The sequence below is a fragment of the Oryctolagus cuniculus genome, chromosome 4, assembly GCF_051225735.1.
Source record: "Oryctolagus cuniculus isolate XC-2025 breed Fujian yellow rabbit chromosome 4, ASM5122573v1, whole genome shotgun sequence".
NCBI lineage: Eukaryota > Metazoa > Chordata > Mammalia > Lagomorpha > Leporidae > Oryctolagus > Oryctolagus cuniculus.
In genome coordinates, this window is record NC_142870.1 from 48,201,557 (window position 1) to 48,222,900 (window position 21,344).

The following is a 21,344-nucleotide window of genomic DNA, read 5'->3' on the forward strand; positions in this document are numbered from 1 at the left end:
ACATGAGTTTATGCCATCCTAAGTGTCCAATAGAACCCTAATGAGTCTCAGCACCCCAGGTTTTACCTGTCTGTTCTACGCCATCCGGCAGTAACTTTCCTCCTCTCAAGTTCTACATAAGCTTCTAGCCATTGCCCGGGCTCTAAGCTGATTTTTTTGTTTTTCTGTAGTTACATTTACAATATACATACATTTTACAAATCAAATTCTAAACTTCTTCAGAACAAAACTGTTGCAGGCTAAGGCCTACGCCAAAGCATCCTACCAGACTTAAGACATATAGTAACTATTCCATAAATGTTTGATTATTCTTGAGTAATTTGCTTCATGTTTAAAGTGTCTTGATTTATCAACTTCAGAGAGCAGGCATATTCATTCTGACAGGGACTAATTAATTCAGGTACAAAATCATAATATAGGAATCTTTTAAAAGTTAAAAGTAGGGGTGCTGGCACTGTGGCATAGTGGGTAAAACCACCACCCATGAAGCCGGCATCACATATGGGCACCAATTCAAGTCCCTGCTACTCCACTTCCCATCCAGCTCTCTGCTAATGCACCTGGGGAAGCAGCAGAAGTACTTGGGCCCATGCACTCATGTGGGACACCGCGAAGCAGCACTTGGCTCCTGGCTTCTGGTCTGGCCCAGTCCTGGCCATGGTGGCCATTCGGGGAATGAAGCAGCAGATGGAAGCTCTCTCTCTCTCTCTCTGCTTCTCTGTTTCTCCCTCTTTCTGTGACTCTGCTTTTCAAATAAATAAAATAAATTTAAAAGAAAACTAACTATGAATTTCCAGGAGTGAAAGACTGATATAAAGGTAGTAAATATGTAAGTTAAATCAGAAAGTTTATCTGGCAGACCTATGATTTCAAAGAAAATTCTAAAAATTTCCAAGGACAATTAGTCTCCTTCATGAAACCTATTCCACAGTTATTAAACAAATATTATATCGAGTTATGACAGGCTGCAATTATATCTTCTATAATTTTTTAATAATACAGTTCACCTTATTGCTATCTTTAAACTTTCATATTTAAGGCTTACAATAGATATGATAAATTCCTTTGACTAGTTTTTGTAATATATGTTTTTTATAACTATTAAAAGATTAACACTGAAGTGACACTTCAGAATTTTTTTAAGAAAAATCACTTATCCATGAGTAACACTGGAGATCTAAATGGGCATAAAAACGCTGCATCCATTTTCTTATTTCCTTAATATAATTTCAAGGGTCACTAATGCTATTTTTCCATGTTCAATTCAAATTGTCACACTTGGTATGTTTAACAAAATAACTTCTACTGACTCTCAGAAAAACACATCTTCAAACCTATTACAGACAAATGGAATTCAGCCATGGAGAATGATATACTTGTACAAGCTTGGATCATTACCGGTCTAATGAGAGCATTTTCCACTTTCCGAGGTAATCCTGCAAAGTACACTTTGGTTTCCAGAAATCCATTTGTAGGCTTAAAAAGGCTTCCAGGTTTATTTATATTCATCACAGGTTCCTGAGCTATTTTGATACTAACACTGTGTTCTAACTCTTCCACAGACACCTACAATTAAACAGACAAAAATTATCAAACCACCAGGCTACACGTCATTTGAAAAAATGGGACTGAAAAATCCTATTGCTATTCCTATAAATAACTTTCTAAAATAATCACTTTAGTGTAATTATTAATTTGTTCCCATCCATTTGGAATGTTAAATTATGATAAACGTGAAAAAAGTGTTTTAAGGTTATGATACTAGGTCAAAAATTAAATATGTACCATATTTTAAAGTTTAAAACAATCAATATTATTCTATTAAGTTTAAATATTCAATTATATATCTCTCAATCCCAATATTCCATAAAATTAACTTTAAAATAAAGCAAGCCACTGTATCTTAGAAACATTTTAAGTGTTCTTTTTTGGCAATTGTCTGATAGTACACATATGGAATCAATAAAGTAAATAAATTCTAAATCTAAACTAAGGAATATCAATATGTTCAGCATTGTTTTCACCTCACATAAATTATTTCATTTCAAAACACAAAAGTGATTGAGGTCTTAAGGAACCATATATAAAAGTAAATTAAGATTTTTCCAATTTTGAAGATAACTTGGATTTAAAAAAAATATTGCAAGTGCTGATAAAAAAAAAATCCTCCCACAAAGGCAATTTCAAAAATTATTACTGTAACTGCTTCGTGTAAAACTATAGCACTAAAAATGCAAATTCTTTTGCTTACTGATTAATGACACTGGCCAAACAATAGGCACATTTAAACCATACTACCAGGGCTGGTACTGTGGCACAGTGGGTTAAAGCCATGGCCCCCAGAACTGGCATCCCATATGGGCACCAGTTCAAGTCCCAGCTGCGCCACTTCTGATCCAGCTCCCTGCTGATGCACCTGGGATGGCAATGGAAGATGGCCCAAGTCCTTGGGCCCCTCTTCCCATGCAGGAAATCTGGAAAAGCTCCTGGCTCCTGCTTCAGATCAGCTCAGCTCTGGCTGTTACAGACATTTAGGGAGTGAATCTGGTGATGAAAGACCTCTCTCTCTTTCTACAATTTTGCCTTTCAAGTAAATAAAAATAAGTCTTTTTAAAAAATAAAACCATACTAACATAGGAAGGGAAAAGCTACTTTGAAATGTAAAATAGATTTGTATCCTTTACAACATGACGATGGCCAATAGCACCACTTTTTTTTTTTTCAGAATCTGAACTTCCAGCTGTTTTTTTTAAACTTTTATTTAATGAATATAAATTTCCAAAGTACAACTTATGGATTACAATGGGGTTCCCCCCCCCATAACTTCCCTCCCAGCCGCAACCCTCCCCTCTTCCACTCCCTCTCCCCTTCCATTCACATCAAGATTCATTTTCAATTCTCTTTATATACAGAAGATCGATTTAGTATATATTAAGTAAAGATTTCAACAGTTTGCACCCACACAGAAACACAAAGTGTAAAATACTGTTTGAGTACTAGTTATAGCATTAAATCACAATGTACAGCACATTAAGGACAGAGATCCTACATGAGGAGTAAGTGCACAGTGAATCATGTTGTTGACTTAACAAACTGGCACTCTTGTTTATGGTGTCAGTAATTACCCTAGGCTCTTGTCATGAGTTGCCAAGGCTATGGAGGCCTTTTGAGCTTGCCAACTCTAATCATATTTAGACAAGGTCATAGTCAAAGTGGAAGTTCTCTCCTCCTTTAAGAGAAAGGTACCTCCTTCTTTGATGACCTGTTCTTTCCACTGGGATCTCACTTGCAGAGATCTTTCATTTAGGTCATTTTTTTTTTTTGTCACAGTGTCTTGGCTTTCCATGCCTGAAATACTCTCATGGGCTTTTCAGCCAGATCAAAAAGCCTTAAAGGCTGATTCTGAGGCCAGAGTGCCAATCAGCAGCACTTTTAACTATTCCCCCTTTTCAAACTAGCCTAGCCTCCTGGAGCTTATCCTAGCTGGCTTCTCCTTAATTTTTACAACTCCTTCTCAGTCTCCTTTGCTGGATCCTCCTCTTTCCTACTCTACTATAAAGCCAAAGGCTCAGTTCTCAGACCTTTTTAGGAATGAGACTGTATGGCCCTACTCAGGGAACAGGGAGGACTTTTATATGTCACAATGAGGAAAAGTCATGTAGGTATTGCAATATGCTAGACATTCTACAAAATACAAGATAGTCATGAATAATAAATCATAAAATATCCAGTATTCTGCCAACCTTCTGAACATCCCTATGAGATATTCATGTTGGGAATATTCATAATTATCTGAGTTTATTTATATATGAACAGAAAATGCTTGTACTGTTTTAGCATTCAATACATTTTTCAAGAAAGCAATAAACTTTTAAAGCAAGGATACAATGATATTTGTTTTGTTTATAGCTTTTTCTCTTCTTTTTAAAGATTTATCTATTTACTGGAAAGACAGAGTGAGACGCAGAGAGAGAAAGCAAGAGATCTTCCATCTGTTGGTTCACTTTCTAAATGGCCACAATGGCTGGGACTGGGCCAGGATGAAGCCAGGAGCCAGGAACTCCAACTGTGTCTCCCACATGGGTGGCAAGGGCCCAAGTCCTTGGGCTATTATCTGCTGCCTTCCAAGGTGCATTAGCAGGAAGCTGCATTGGAAGTGGCACAGCTGGGACTTGAACCAGGCACTCTAATATGAGATGCCTGAAATCACAAGCAGCAGCTTAACTGGCTGCACCACAGTGCTGGCCCCTGTTTAGATCTTTATCAAGCATTCAAATTCTGGTTGCTCTACATCCCATCCAGCTTCCTGCTAATGCACGCTGGGAGGCAGCAGATGATTGCCCAAGTAATTAAGTCTCTGCCACCACGTGGGAGACAGATGGGATTCTGGCTTCTGGTGTCAGCCTGTCCCAGCCCCCTGGCTGTTGAGGGCATTTGGGAAGAGAACAGAATGATAGAATCAACCTCTCCCTCTCTCCTCCTGCCCCTTCCCTTTGAAGCAGATGAAAAATGAATAAATAAACATGAAAAAGTTTCTCACCATTTTGGAAAATTAGTATTACTGATAGCAACATCATTTATGCACTTAACTGCTAACAGAACACCTCAGTCTCAGTCTTCATTTGTGGCTATTAGTCTAGGAATAGAAGCAAGCTTTGACAAGTATTATTATTCTTGAGTATTTACATATTGAAATATATTATTTTCTACATATTGAAACATTATTTTCTAATATAGGGCCATCTAATAAATTATAATGCCTTTATTTCTTTATAAAAGACAGCATTATATTGGATAAAAATGAAGGCAGCTTTTATCACTGATGCATTTCATTATAGGAGAATAAAGAAGCATCACTGTGTATGCAAGCGTATTCAGTCATTGGATGGACGGAGAATCATTGATCAAGAAAACCAATTTAATTACCTTAAAATCACTTAATGCTGAGTATCCAAAACTTTGAATTGGACACTTTTGTATTTATGTACAAACACATTTCTTCCTTTCTTTATTTTTAACTTTACCTATGTATATCCAGGTGGTGTATTTTATACAAATATATGGATATTTATATTATATGAGCAAATATTCTATATGTATAATTTATAGTAAATGATATTTTGATTTCATATTTATTCTACACGTCCTAGACATTTATCCAAATTCTCCTTGAAATTACTGATGTTAGGGGCAAGCAATGCGTCATAGCGGGTAAGCCTGCTGCCTGCAATGCCAGCATCCCATATGGGCATGAGATCAGGTCCTGGCTGCTCCACTTCCAATACAGCTGCCTGCCAATGCACCTGGGAATGCAATGAAAGATGGCCTGAGATTTGGAGACCCTACACCCATTGTGGGAGATGTGGAAGAAGATCCTGGCTCCTGGCTTTAGATTGACCCAGCTCCAGCATTTGCCGACATATGGGGAGTGAACCAGTGGATGGAAGATTCTCTCTCTCTCTCTCTCTTTCTCTCTCTCTCTCTTTTTCTACCTCTCTCTCTGTAATTGTGACTTTCAAATACATAAAATAAACCTTTAAAAATGACTGTTGTTTTTCATTATGTTCTATGGATATCAATTCTATTTTTGCTCTTTTGCTGAAAAAGTAATTTTTTTTCTTTAGTAGATGATTAGGAAACAGGCAGTAAAATGTGTTCAGCACATTGCGGGAGTAGCTGTGTCCAACAAATATTCTAGATGCAGATGTAGCAGGAAAGACATAGTAGCTAGTTGCACTACCCAAAGCATTGGCAGAAATTAGAGAATTTTAGTGATCTGTCTGACAATTTTAGCTGTTCCTGTGCAGATACTATTTTCTTGGAGTTAGTAGTTCCTGGCTTCTGGCCTCAGCTTGGTCCAGCCCTGGCTGTGGTGGGCATTTGAGGAGTGAACCAGCAGAAGGAAGATCTCTGTCTCTCTCTTTCTCTGCTTTTCAAATGAATTAAATAAACTGTAAAATGTACAATTACCCAAGGATAAATAAATCCCTTTTAGGTGAATGACATTGGTGTCCAGATGTCTTTTGTTCACACATCTAGTTATTCTATGTCAAGTTATATTACATTAGTTCATAAAGCAGCACGGTGTGAAATGGAGGTCCTACACTCAAAAGTAGAGAAAATCTCTTGATCCAGTTCTATCACCTTGAACTCAAGAATTTAGCACTTTAAAAGCACTCACCCAAAACTTATTGAATGCAGGAGTGCCAAAGTGGGCAAAGGATGGAAGGAAATAATTTAGTGATGACCTGACATGGCTTCTCAGTAGGTACCTCTCACCAGCACCTGTAGCACCTGTGGGCCTAGAAGCTGTCTCTTTAGGCATCATATTCTAAGGTGAGGCCGACTTTTCTTAGCTATTCTCTGCTGAAAGTAGCTTGAATCACTGTAGTACTATATATGGAAGGAAAGCTCAACCACTAGCAATAATAGATTAGCAATAATCTCATCTCTTTCATTTTAATTAAAGTGTCATTCGTGATTTTTTTAAAATAATCTTATCTTCTAATCCCACTTTTCCATGGATTTTCAAAAATCTTATTTAGTTAGCTTGTTTAAAAGGCATGGAGATATACAGACAGAGATTTTCCATCTGCTGTCCATTCCCTATATGTTCACAACAGTGAGGGGTGGATCAGGCTGATGCCATGAGCCTGCTAATCAATCTGGTCTCTCATGTGGGTGGCAGGGACCCATGAAGCTGGAACACACAACAGAGTCAGAACTTCAACATTCTGAGATGGGTTGCAGGTATCCCAACAGATGCCTTAACTGCTAGGTCAAATGCCCGTTTCTCCATTCATATCATTCTATGGGGGTGCAAACTGTTGAAATCCTTACTTAATGCATACTAAACTGATCCTCTGTAAAAAAAATAATAAAAAAAAAATAAAGGATACTTTTGGCTAATATAAACATGTTAGAATCATATAAAAAGAATTCTAGTTTCTGAGCATTCTCATAGATATCTGCTAATGTATACTGCTTGCACAAAACTGACCACTTTTCTATATGCTTACATCGAAAATTGAAATAACTTTTGCTATTATGCATAGTTCTCTTTCATTTTAAAAGTATTTGTGGTAACTGAGGGTAATTTTCTTTTATCAGTGGTGTCTTCGCATTAACTGTTATGCCTGCTAAAATTCCTGATCTATAGCAGGCACACCATTGTCCACCGAATGATGGCATCTTAGCCACTAAAGAAGATAAAGGGCTAAAGACAATTGTTCACATAACTAAAAATAATTTATGTATGGGAAATCCTAAATACATGAAGTGAGTGAGTATTGTGACTCATTTTATTTCAGAGATTTACAGTATACAGAATATAATTCAGATGGCATCCAATAAATCTGAATCCATTTTGGGGGGGTATTTTTGTGGCACAGCAAGTTAAACCACCACTTCCAACCCTGGCATCCCATATGGAGGTGCCAGCTTTTGTCCTGGCTGCTCCATTTCACAGCCAACTTCCTGTTAATGCATCTAGGAAGGCACTGGAAGATGCTCAAGTTCTTGAACCCTTACCACTTATATGGAAGACCCAGATGAAATTATTGGTTTCTTGCTCTGGCCTGACCAGCCATCCCTGGCTGTTTATGGACATTTGGAAAGTGAATCAGTGGAGTATAAGATCTCTCTCTTTCTACACCCTACTCTGTTGCTTTGCCTTTCAAATAAATAAATAAATCTTTTTGAAAAAGTTTAAATTCATTTTTGTCTGGTACTATTGTAAAAATAAATTAAAATTTTATACAAACTGCATCATAGTGGTAAGATCTTTATGAAATCTGTAAAACATACCATATTCCAGAGTCCATCATTAATAACTTGGCCTCCAGTTGTGATTTGGGCTGCATAATCATTCTTAAATTGAATTTCAATCTTTCCTTGGCGAAGTGCAATCAGGAACCAAGTTGAGTGATCGAGAGATTCTGCATACAGTATAACGCCTTCTGAATCATATGTCCGGAAATCAAATTCAGCTGAAAATCTAAACAATGGACAAACAGAGATACTTAACAGAATCTCTATAGAAATAAGAAAACTAAATAGAAATAAGGAAACTAAATGTATTTTTTTATTCTTGTAGTGACAAACAGTAACATGTTGAAAGAGTTAATTGTTTTGTTCCCTGGAATTAATAAAAGGCAGGGCAGAATTAGACTGCTCAAGTATTATCTGACTCCATGTATGTTTAAAAATCAAGTAATTATATTATCTTACTCGTTCTTATATTATTTTTCCCAGAGAACAGATGCTTTGGTAATTTTTCATTTTTTGGCATGTTTTGAAGGAATCTTTCATATGCTGGAATTAATACACTTGTATAAATATTAGGCATACTGTATCTCTCCTACAGTCTTTTATGTGTTGCATAATCTGACATTAAGGTGATTTTTTTTGCTGTATCCATAAATGATTAGTAAAAGATGTTACAATTTCATGATTGGTTTATTCATCAAAAGGCACATTTCCCCTATGATTTCACCTGTGTCAGGAAGGAATCATTCACAGAGATCTACAAGATAGCATCTGGATGACTGCAAACATAATTAAGCCTTTATGTGTGGTCAGGAAGGTAACATCAAAACTGTATGATGTATCTGTTAGTTTGATTTCAAAAAGCTCTCCAAAAATTCTTACTGTATAAGTCACTACAATACAATATATGGACAGAAAGCTTAGTAAGTATAGTCTAGACATGTCTTCGGGGGTATCTGAGCTATGGCAATGTCTATTTTTATTAAGACTTTAGACGTGTAAGTTGTTAGAGGGGAGAAAATTCTTAGGGATAAGAGCTTTTAAATAGCATATGTTGATACATTGCCCTTGGAATATTAAAATGAGAATCAGCATTAAAATTTCCAAGGGGCCAGCAAGTCAAAATGATTCAAAAAGGACAAATAGGAACAAAAAAGTTGTATGAGAGCTGTATGACAATCTGAGGTCAGTTCAAATAAAGATAAGTTAAAAAATCAGGACTTCAGATAATAGCTAAACGAGGAAAGAAGGAATTCTACCCCCTAACTCACGTTATAGACATAATAGTAATAAAGGCACCATTTACAATGCAGCATGAATCTCAGGTAAACGAGCAAAGAAAAGGTGACGGAATAAAATTTTTATCTTCAGAATTCCAGGGAAATATTCTTAAGATGTATAATGTCGAGTAAAGTATGTTGGGTGGATACCAACGTAATAGATCTACTGAATTCAGTTTAAACAAAAAAGAACTATTTTGCTTGGAATAAGGACTTTTATTTGCTTTCATAACTATGTGAGCACTTGGCTCATGTGAAGTATGTATTATCCTGCCAAAACCCAAATCTTTGTATGCTTAGGATCTTCCAGAAGTTTATCCTGTTATGGAGATAATTTTCTTTTCTTTGTAAAATCATGCTAAAATGGTATTTCAAAGAGTCATGTTCTGCATATTTATTTCTGGAATACATCATCAGCATACTGATTCATTACATTGGGGAGCAATTCATTCTTTTCAGAAATAACAGGAGGAAAAAAAGCGAATTTGTTAACATTTGGATAGTAGAAGTATCTGATTATGGGAAAAGATGCAAAGAGATTTGCAAAGAAAAAAGCACTATCTCTTCTTAATGTTGGTTAAATAGGTGGCAGTTTATGAAGCTTATCAAGCTATACATTTTGTATACATGTATACTTCTGCACTTACATGGTACTCAATAAAAAAGTTTAAACTACTAACTAAATAAAAACACTGGAAAAATTAGTATTTGATCAATTCTGATTCAACAGTAGGTAATAAACTATTGTGAATTGCCAGTGAGAAATGAATACTTCTAAAGTATCTGAAGGTTTATATGCCATAATAAACTTTCTTCTCTCTCATTCTCATTATTCCCATAACAAGAAAGGGTTGTCTCTAACTGGAATCATGTGAAGATTTTATCTGTCTGAGATTAAAGGAGAAAACCAGGTATTGGTGGAAACATGTTAAAAGAACTGTGATTACAGAAGTCAATCTCAGAATAACTTCCAATGTTCCTTAATGATCAAATTTCTATTATTCTAATTGAATTGTTTAATGAATATTAAATCATATATGTGTGAAAGTAAATTCTAAGCATGAATACTTATTTAATTAAAATATTTTAAATTTGTATAATCAGTATCAGGGACTAACATTGTGGCATAGCAGGTTAATCTGCCACCTGTGATGCTAGCATCCCATATGAGTGCCATATAACTCCCAGCTGCTCTACTCCCAAACCAGCTCCCTGCTAGTGTGCCTGGGAAAGCAGCAGAGGATGGTCCAAGTGCTTGGGCCCTTGCCACCCAGGTAGCAGACCCAGATGGAGTTCCAGGCTCCTAGATTTGGCCTGGCTGATCCCCGGCCATTGTGGACATTTGGGGAGTGAACCAGCAGATGGAAAATCTCTCACTTTTGTAACACTGCCTTTGAAATAAACAAATAAATATTTTAAAATAAATAAATAAAACATAATCAGTCTTATATGTGTTTTTTCACACTATTCCAATAAAATTTCTATTTTTCCCAGTTCCAACAATGTAAGGTTTTTAGAAAATTTGATAATTGAAGTACAGTTATGATTGAAAAACTTAACAGCTGCTTCCTCCATAAAGTCAACTCCACTATAGGAATAACAGATAAAACATTCAGACAGGCAACTAAAACCATGTAATACATTTAATATACACTCAAGCAACCTTATGAATCTTTCTTAACAATTTTTAAGATATTCTAAAAGCAATTTTCTAGTATAATCCCATTATGTGGTTTTTATACCATGCATAAAGAACAATGATAATATCACAAATATGCTATATCTACTTTCCCAGCTTATCAGAAAATATGAATTCACTAGAGAAGGAAGAATGTCAGGTTAAAGTAAAAATGATCATCAGTAAAGGTCAGCCCAGAAAGATCCAAAAAGGTTCTAGCATGAAACCTGTATGAGTGAAGGAGTGAGTCAACTTTGGGGTTCCCCAAATAATTTGATGGGTAGTAACACCTTAATTATCAGATTGATCATATAATTTCATACACTTCAAACCACTTCAATCGCTTTTCTTCTGTTGGAAACCTGAATTATCACTGAGATTGGTAACTCACCTGGTGATTTCCGGCAAATGAAATTTTAAATATAAAACAGCTCCCACAAATTGCTCTGCCAAGTAAAGTAACTGGTAATTTTTGTCAAGGTCCAAAGGAAGGCACACTGGAACAGCCTAAAAAAAAAAAACAAACAAAACAACAAACAAGCAAAATGAGTAAGTTGTTGCTTAGTATTTGTCAGTTTGTGCATCCTTTCTCTGGTCCTTAACATAACCTTTGTGTTACACTAAAATAAATTAAGAATATCCTTACAAATAATAAAGCAATGCCTTCCATTCCTCATTTAGTGTATCAGTATAACTTCCAAGAATATGATTGTTTTAAAGCCTTGTTTACTATGTGTGGCTTTAGGTTTTTGTCTTTAATATTTCCTTTGCAAATCTCTGTCCTAAACACAACCTTTCTCTGCAAGGATGAACATGTACATCTTTAGTTAACTATCAGCTATGATCCTTTCCATTAATTAGATCTGAAATTTGTTTTTATTTGTAACCCATGGAAGAACTAATGTACCAAAAGAGAACTTCATTCTCTCACTTGTTAGCCAAAAATGTTTTCAAGCAATATTGTACTATCTAGATAGTAAAGAGTACTAAAAAACTTGGTAGGAATAAATTTTAACTTATCATCTTAGTCTTCAAGGAATTTACAAAAACATGATTTACAGTCATCAAATGTGTATCAGTTATTTTTCTTTTCTGATAGTGAAAACAAACATTAACATGGAAAGCAGGGCAAATGTTGTGGCAAATCAGGGTAAGCAACAACTGTGATGAACACTTGTTATATCAGAGTGCTTGGGATCAAGGTCCCCGTCGATCTTCCAATCCAGCTTCCTACTAATGCACCGGGGAGGCAGAATTGAAGGCTTACGTAGCTGAGTCCCTGCCTCCTCTATGGAAGACCTGTATTGAATGACTCCTGACTTTAGCCTGGCCCAGTCCTGCTGCTCTGGGCATTTTGGAAATAAGCAGTGTACGGACAATCTCTTCCTCTGTTTATCTCTCCCTCTGTCTGTTTTAAATAAAAATGAATAAATGAAAATTTAAAATAATAAAATAAAATGCTTTTTAGCGAAAAACTCTTGAACATATAAGGATATTTTGAGGGAATTGTGTACAAAGCATTGTAATAAATATGGGCCCGGAAATAAGATTCAGTTCCTCATGATAAATATATTTGAGAGCAGAGGATGATGCAACCATGGCAGATGCAACAAATACTGCAACAATCAGGAAGGAAGTTATCAAACATTCACACAGTGCAGCGCTTCATCTCAGTAGCACCTAAGTTATCACATACGCCAACCAGCTTACCTGATCTTCCTTCATGAAGCAGCTAGCATAATGTGGACTGTTAACATTTCTCTGGACAAATACACCTCTGTCTTGGTAACAGATATACATGTATTTGTTTATACATAATAATTATTTAGGAATTATACACATAATTATTTAGGAATTTGTCTCATAGCTGGCCTCATTATCACATAAATTTCACTTGTTATGAAACACAGATGTAAATATTGGAAGAATCATTAATGTATGATACTTACTTAGAGCTTCCCTTCCACCCCCTGAAAGGCCACTGTGGGGAGCAGCCCGGACTGGACTGAGTTACTGGAATTAAGACTTATTCTATGCATCTGCTCTCCCACAATATGGCGCTGGGAGAGAAGTAAACAGCTTCCGCACAGCTGCCTCCAGTTCAACCAATAAACTGTAGGACTTGCTCCTGATTGGAGAGCAGCGTACTCGGTGTGTGGGCAGCCGAGTTGGGATTGGCGGAGGAGGCCTATAAAGGAGGAGAGAGACGGCATGCACCGGGAACATCTAAGGGGAACATCTAGCTGAAGGAACACCTGTGCAGCCCCTGAGAAAGCCGGCCGGCGGTGTGCCGCTCCCCTGCGGAAGTGGGGAAAGCGGCCAGGGGGAACCGCCCTTCCACGGAGGTGGAAGGGACAGTAGCCAACCCAGGAAGAACCAGCAGAAAACCCGGGGAGGGCCGAGCAGACAAAAGAACAGCGCAGGGTCCTGTGTCGTTCCTCCACAAAGAGGGGGAGCGACAGGCCACCACAAAACACACCAAACAAAAGGAAAGGTTTTATTGTTGGGGGTGGAGGGAACCCAACAGGCTGCCTCCACATGCACAAGAGGGCACGTGCTGGAAAAAACAGGTCTTATATAGCCCTGCAGAAATAAGGAAGGGGGACTAAGTTCCAGTGGGTGAGGTGAAGGCAACCCATATGGTTGGGCCATTTGGTCACCTGATTTCTGGTAAGCCAGGCTGGACTTAGGAAAATGAAATTTAATCTTGGAGAAAGCGAAACTTATTTCACAGGATGGCGACTGGGTTGGCCAAAAGCCTAAGATGGCGCCAGTTTCACGTACACCCTCCACCAAAATAAAGAGTTTCAGTTGTTGACCTGTTTGTTTCAAAGAAGGAAAATCCAGCACCTCCTCCACAACATTCAATTCCCAGGACAACTATGGATAAATCTGAGTTACCAAAAGCAAGCTTGTTTGCACAACAATGTCCTCTCTGAATTTTAATATACTTAACCCCACTGAATCCTATTCTGACAAAGTTGTTTTGCTTGATTGTTTGTGAGCACTTACAAGTCCTAACCTGTGCAAGGTGTGATCAAACTTGTCAGAGTGGTGTACAGAAGAGTCTACTGCAAAATATTTTCCTTAGAGTTTCTATGGAGGATCGCGTTCTCACAGAGGAGGATTCATCTCAGCTTCTCTTGCTTACTTTAAGAAGCACACACACTTTCTCTTTTCTAAATGCTATAAATGGGCGCTCTGTCAATTGTGACCATGTAGCCTTGTTTTGTGTTCTGGTTTTTTTTCCCCAGTCACTAATTATCCCCAATGTCTACAACTTACATGACCATAGTTAGTAAACAGATTGCCGCTCAGAGCCTGGATAGAACTATAACAATTGCTGTAGAACATCCGTATTTTCCTGACTTACTCAGTTATGTGGAAATAAATACCGGGATCTCTTACTTCAGGGAAGATGTACATTTAGCACTGAAAAACGTTTACCTCGCAGCTTTTCTTATCTTGAGCAAGTTTGAATCCTTTCTTCCCATCACAATAACAGGAGTAGCCACCGGGATAATTGACACAAAGTTGAGCACACATGTTCTCAGAGCATTCATCGATATCTGGGGTATAGAAGAATATAAACCTTAATAGCTCTTAAGTGCTCAATCCAATAGGCAGAGGAGTATTCTGATTTGGATATTAGGTAATCCGTGATACAAGAAATTCCTATGACATCAAGTCACATTTAAACACTTGGCAAGCAAATTTACATGTGTTACTCGTGTAAGTTTTATTAGCACATTTGAAATAATTTCAATTTATAACTTTTAGTAATTAATACTAACATAACAATCATACAAATTTTTTAATTAGAAGAAAAAAAACTGAAAGTCTCAACTGTATTTCTGATTATGTAAATTCTCTTGTGATTACTTCCAAATTCTTTACTTTGAAGAAAAGAAGAGGAGCAATGGGGATGGGAAAGAGAGGAGATGACATGGCGGAAAAGAAAAGGACGACAAGACCCTTTAACTAAAAGTTAATGCAATAGGGGATTAAGTTTCCACATTATGAATGTTTCTCATGCAATAATTAATGGTGGTAGCTCTCTGCTACAGCCTGGGAAAGCAGTAGAAGATGGCCCAAGTCCTTGGGCCCCTGCACCCATGTGGGAGACCCAGAAGAAGGTCCTGGCTCCTGGCTTCAGATCGGCACAGCTGCGGCCATTGAGGCCAATTGGGGAGTGAACCATCTTAAAAAAAAACTATGATGTTACCTCCCATATTGTGAAAATACCTGCTTTATGTTTTTTTAAAAGCTTATTTTATTTATTTTATTTTATTTGAAAGGCATATTGATGGGGTGGGGGCATCTGCTACCCACTGGTTCCCTCCCTAAATGCCTGTAATGGCCAGGGCTGGGCCACGCTGAAGCTAGGAGCCTGGAACTCCATCTGGATCTCCCACATGGTTGGCAGGAGTCCAGGTACTTGGGTCATCTTCAGCTGCCTTCCCAAGTGAAATAGCAGGAAGCTGAGTCAGAAGCAGAGCATCCAGAACTCAAACCATTGCTCCAGTATGGGAAGCCAGCATGAAGTAGCACTTTAAACAGCTGTACCACAACACCGGCCCCCTGTGAAATTTTCTGTATGGTCCCTGTCCACACTCTGCATTTTGAGAAAAATAATTCTTAAAATTTTGTGGCAATAAGTTTAAGCTAATGTCCCCTTCTGAGGAACATATAATTCTTTTTCCCTTTTTAAAGATTTATTTATTTATTTATTTAAGAGGTAGAGCTAAAGACAGTGAGAGGGAGACACAGAGAAAAAGGTCTTCCATCCATTGATTCACTCATGGCTGGAGCTGCGCAGATCCAAAGCCAGGAAGCAGGTGCTTGTTCTGAGTCTCCCATGCGGGTGCAGGGGCCCAAATATTTGGGCCATCCTCTACTGCTTTCCCAGGCCTTAGCAGAGAGCTGGATTAGAAGAGGGACAGCTGGAACTAGAACCGGCGCCCATATGGGATGCCGGCACTGCAGGCAGAGGATTGACCTACTGTGCCACACAGCCAACCGCGGAACATAAGATTCTTAACATTTTCATCAGATTCACCCTGTGATCTTGGAAAAATCCCAAGTTGATAACTGCTATTATTTGTTCTCATAAAATCCTTGAAAATAGATTCTCAAAGTTAATGGTAACTTAAAAACAATAAAATCATATAATATATGTTTATATATGTATGTGTATGTAGTCATAATATTCTATAAATATCTGTCACTCAATGAATAAAATTACAATATAAGAGATGAAGGTGACTAGTGATAAATCTGTAAATGCCTAGGGTTTGCAGCAGTAATTTCCCCCTGGAATGGTAGCAGAGGAGAAATGGTGTGTAGATAGATACTTTTAGTGAGCTTATAAGGAGATAAGTAAATTCATAGAGAGAAAGATTAGAGAGTTCCAAGAGTTACCTCTATAAAGGTAACTAAAAAAAAGCTTATGATTAATGATTACACAGTTTTTGTTTGGGTTGATGAAAAAGTTTTGGAAAAGACAATGGTGGGACTGGTGCTGTGGTTTAGTGGGGTAGTAGGCTAAGATTCCACCTGCAGCACTGGCATCCCATATGGGCACCAGTTCATGTCCTGGCTGCTCCTCTTCCAATCCAGCTCTCTGCTATGGCCTGGGAAAGCAGGGGAAGATGGCCCAAGTGCTTGGGCCCCTGCACCCATGTGGGAGACCTGGAGGAAGCTCCTGGCTGCTGGTTTCAGATCGGCCCCGCTCCAGTTGTTGGGGCCATTTGGGGAGTGAACCAGAGGATGGAAGACCTTTCTCTTTGTCTCTCCCTCTCTCTGTCTGTAATGCTGTCTCTCAAACAAATAAATAAAATCTTTTTTTTTTTTTAAAAAGTGGTGATGGCTGCATAACAATGTAATCAATGTCACCGAATTGGACACTTAAAGGGCACATTGTATATTACATGTGTTTTGCCATAATGGAAAAATTAGTATTGATTTGGTGAGCTTTAAACCAAATTTAAAGACATGTATAAGATAATTTATATAACAAATATTATATAATTTATAAATATAACATATGCATATGTATGAAATTTAAAAAAAAAAAAACCTCTAATAGCTTTAATCTATGTGAGGCCTAAATGCCAGCACCACTGCACCCCTTTAAGTAACAGTACCTCCAAAGGGATATCCCAAGTCCACGGGCACTGAAATCAGTGATAAGTATTTCTCAAATTTCTAAAGCTCAGTTATCATTTATAATACATGAGACAACAGAACTATGTAGTTTTCCACTTTAGAATAAATTACTTTCTTCTATAAGCACAGAAAATCACTGGAAAGCTTGGAATAAAACCTCCGTCTTTAAACCAGGCTTATTGTTTCATTCACAAGATTTTTAAGTTTAGATTTTTCCTTTGTATGTATGCATTTTTCCTTCAACTGAAATTTCCTTTGTCTTTGAATATTATTTAAATGATGTGATAACAGATTTATCTTGCTTTTATCACACATGGAAGTATCCAATGCATTTATAGCTTAAATAGCCAATTGGAATACAAAACACTAAACCTAAAGACCATATGTCTCACATGCTTTCACTCTGGAAGGAAGCCAATGATTACTTGGTTAACCAAGCTAGCTCATGGATCAGAAAATCTGATTGTTGATGTCAAGCAAAACCAATGCTTTTAAATGTGAACTCATTCTTCAAACCCACCCTCTCCACCAACAGCCAGATACCACCACCGTTCTACCTTCACAAGACTTTGCTGTGGGATTGTATCTGTAGCCTTCAGAGCATTCACATTCAAAGTCTCCTGGGGTGTTCTTGCACACAGCTGTGCCACAAACGCTTGGCTTCACAGAGCATTCGTCCATATCTATAAATAAAACCAATATATTAAAAAATTTCCCATACAAAAGAATCCTTGATTTGTATTTCCTGGATCTAGTTTAATATATGTGAGACAACAGAGTAGTTTTAGAACAATAAAATATTAAATCTATCATCATATTTTAATTCAATAAATATGAATTCTCTGTACAAATGCATTGATATTTACCATGTTCCTTTATAGTTAAAAGCAGTAGGTTTCAGTTATTTTCTTATCTACCAGGTCATAGTATGAAAATAAATCTTAATATTCTTCAAATGTATTCCTAAATACATGTTTCTGAAATATGGTCTTCAAAATATATTCATTCCATATTATCAGAAATGTAAAAGAAAGGAAATGGACTGTCTGTTTTAACTTGTTTTTTGGAAACATCCAAATACCTAATTTGTACATTATTATTGTTGCATAAAGTATTCAATATAGATGCAAATTTAAGATGGAATTGAATAATCTCAAAGTACTTACTAAGATGCAGTTAATTCAATGTAAGTTTTAGCACCAAATTAGTATCCTATAAATTGGAGATGAATTTATTATATCACAGAGTACAGTAGGAATCAAAATACAGATTGCAAGCAATAATCAGATAAGCATTTATGAGGAAAACAAGAGAGTTACAGGAGCAGTCCAAAATGATAACTATCAGTGAACTTTTCTCATCTCTACTCGCTTGACAAAGACAAATTCAGAATGGAAAAATGTGATTTTATTATAAAAAGTTGAGCTTGTTTCCCTTAGACTAACAGCCAAAATGTCTGACATTAGTTAAAATAACTTGCACAAAAATAATATACTCAATCCCTGGGGTAAGGTAATTTTTTTCTCTATCTTGGCAGTATCAATCCCCAATTAACTCACAATAAAATATATATATTTTTAAAAAAGTCATAAAATCAACATTTTTGGAAGAAAATAAAAGCATATAGCTAGCATTCTTTGGTTCAGGGTGTAAAGCAGAATGGTTTAGATTGTGTGAGTTTAGGCTGATTTCATGACTCTACAGTGACATCTAATGTCTGATGAAAACTTCTATTTTTCATTTCTGGAAAATTTCTGGTAACTTAATCCCAAACCTATCCACATTTTGGCAAAGGTCTCACAGGAATTATCATATTCTTCTAACAGTTTTGTATTCTATCACTTAAGTATTATGGACAAAAGGGTATGTAAATGAAGAATATATATTCAAATCATCAGGGACATTCATACTGAGAACTTTCTGTAATCATTTATATACATGTGTGTAATAATTCAGTGGATAAGAGCTAAATACTTATGAATATAAAAATTCATGAATTCTTTAGAAGGACATACTATTCAAGTATTTAAAAATATAAGCATGAAAAGGTAGTAGCTGCTGATGGACTGCATATAGCATTCAGGAATTATGACAGTTTCCTACAGTTGGTGTTCTAATGATACTATTCTAAATACCTGAACTCAAACATACTTTCAAACAGATACATAAGATATATGGTCAGAAATTAGGTACTGGTTTAGAAGAAATTTGTGATAGAAGAAATTGCTAGTTAATTCACTTTACTTTAGTTATTTAAACTGCACTTTAAACAAGAAAACTTTACATTTTATTTACTCTTTTCTTTTAACCTGGTAACAAAACACAGAACAAGGACGAGTACCAGAAAGAAAGGAAAAATTTCCATTAATTGTTTCCAGTTTCTAAAGGCTTTTAAAATGTCAATTCCAGGCTACAAAATTTTATTTTTTTTTAATTTTTAAAATTTTTTTTATTTGACAGGCAGAGTTATAGACAGTGAGAGAGAGAGACAGAGAGAAAGGTCTTCCTTCCGTTGCTTCACCTCTCAAATGGCTGCTACAGCCGACACTGTGCCAATCCAAAGCCAGGAACCAGGTGCTTTTTCCTGGTCTTCCATGCGGGTACAGGGGCCGAAGCACTTGGCCATCCTCCACTGCCCTCCCGGGCCACAGAAGAGAGCTGGACTGGAAGAGGAGCAACCGGGACTAGAGCCAGGCACCCATATGGGATGCTGGCGCCGCAGGTGGAGGATTAACAAAGTGAGCCATGGTGCCAGCCCAAAATTTTATTTTTAATTATCCTCATATCCAACACAAATATTTAAGATTTAATTACCACAGTTAAAGCAATCGAATAGAAAAAAACAGTATACACAGAGAAAAAAAAAGTCAAAATTTGGGATACAGGGAAACAAAAAAAATATGTAGTAAAATGAATTTTTTAAACTGACAAGAATAATTTTAATCTGAAGAAAAAAGAGTTATAACCAATGATATAAAGGGCAAAAAAAACTGGATCATGTTCATTTTTCCCAAAACCACAACAGGAATTGAGAATGTAAAATAAAAGTTTGATTTGGAAATCAGAAAGGTATTTCTGAGAAGGAAGGCTGACATAAAGTGATTAGGTTACTAAAGATTGTGGTAGATTTCTTTGAATAGCCGTTCATCATATTAGAGTAAAGGAAATGCTATTATAATGTCTGAAAACAAAGGATAAACAAAAACCTTGCAAAGACCTGCATTGAAGTCACCTTATAGGAATTCGTTGTGAAAACACACACACATGCATGTGCACCTGCACAAGAAAAGAACAGCAGCAAAATACTCCTGTTATCGGCTAAATAAAAGGAAATCCCATAGTATCACAAGGCTGTAAGTTGGATACAAATGTTTACTATGAGCACTTACAAACAGAGCTTCCTAGAATTTCCCCAGGAAAATTCTTCTGACTGAATTTTGCTCTCAAACACTAAATACACCTTGACTCCACCTTCTTTCCCTTACCTTTACAGTCTTTTTCATTTGCAAGCATAACAAAACCACTTTTACAAGAACAATGGTAACTTCCAGCTGTGTTATCACAAATCTGGCTGCAACCTCCGTTTATATTTGTGGGATCTTTGCATTCATTTATATCTAAAATGGGGAAAATAAATTGTTATTATTTTTTAACTAAAAGAGTTCACAATTTCATTTTCACATTTCATAATACAAATGAAAACTGCACTTTTTAAGAATCCCACTTCTTTCTTCCAGGACTACTCTTTCTTTGATAGGAAGGGGGAGCCAGTCTTCTTTGGGATGCTGTTACACTCAGAGTCACAGCACAGTGAACTCCCGGTGAAGCAAGTGATACAGAACTGCTAGGAAGGGGCCTCCCCTCTATCCTTAGCTGTCTGGCCGAGTCACTCCTGGACGAGTGGCCACCATCATGGGGTGGACCGAGGTCTCATCACTGGGGACCCCAGCATCATTGGTATATGGTCTCTCATGGGTGGCCTCATTCCAGGAGCTGGTCCCACAGGCGTCATCCCAGGAGGAGGAGGGCCCATCACTGGCATCACGGGAGGGCCTCCGATATGGGGTGTTGGCATCCTACTAGGGTGAGGAGGACATAGGAGGCTGGAGGGGCAGGCGGTAGAAGAGTGGGCTCATCAACCCTGCAGGAGAGGAGCAGAGAATAGAATAGAAGGCATGTTTCCTGGGTGAAATGCAGCTGTCATCTTGTCAGTCAGGCACTGGGCCTACCGTTGCATCCATTTCCAACATTCTCTTTGTGTTTCCTACCACTGCAGTGCGTCTCTTGCAGATGGAGAGTCATGGGTGAGGTGTATATCGCAATAGTCACTGTAAAACCTGGGCATGTTGCTCTGCAGGCTGTTGGCCACTCTGTTCCAATAAATTGCTTTCAAAAGTAATATAACCTTCAGTGACCTTTCCCTGAGGCCAGTCAGGGTGGGTTTATACACA

The 21,344-nt window shown here is 37.2% G+C and overlaps 1 protein-coding gene and 1 pseudogene across 1 annotated transcript in view; both read right to left on the reverse strand.

Annotated features, from left to right (window-relative positions):
* PROS1 (protein S) overlaps window positions 1–21,344 on the reverse strand; it is an 85,087-nt gene that overhangs the window by 18,016 nt on the left and 45,727 nt on the right. Inside the window, exons 6-11 of the mRNA XM_002716756.6 lie at window positions 20,379–20,510; window positions 17,451–17,576; window positions 14,173–14,294; window positions 11,117–11,232; window positions 7,807–7,996; window positions 1,399–1,566 (exon numbers count right to left, since the gene is read on the reverse strand). Of these exons, the coding sequence (XP_002716802.3) occupies window positions 1,399–1,566; window positions 7,807–7,996; window positions 11,117–11,232; window positions 14,173–14,294; window positions 17,451–17,576; window positions 20,379–20,510 (854 nt within the window). The remainder of the gene's footprint in view (window positions 1–1,398; window positions 1,567–7,806; window positions 7,997–11,116; window positions 11,233–14,172; window positions 14,295–17,450; window positions 17,577–20,378; window positions 20,511–21,344) is intronic.
* On the reverse strand, window positions 20,618–21,328 carry LOC103350572 (U1 small nuclear ribonucleoprotein C pseudogene; annotated as a pseudogene).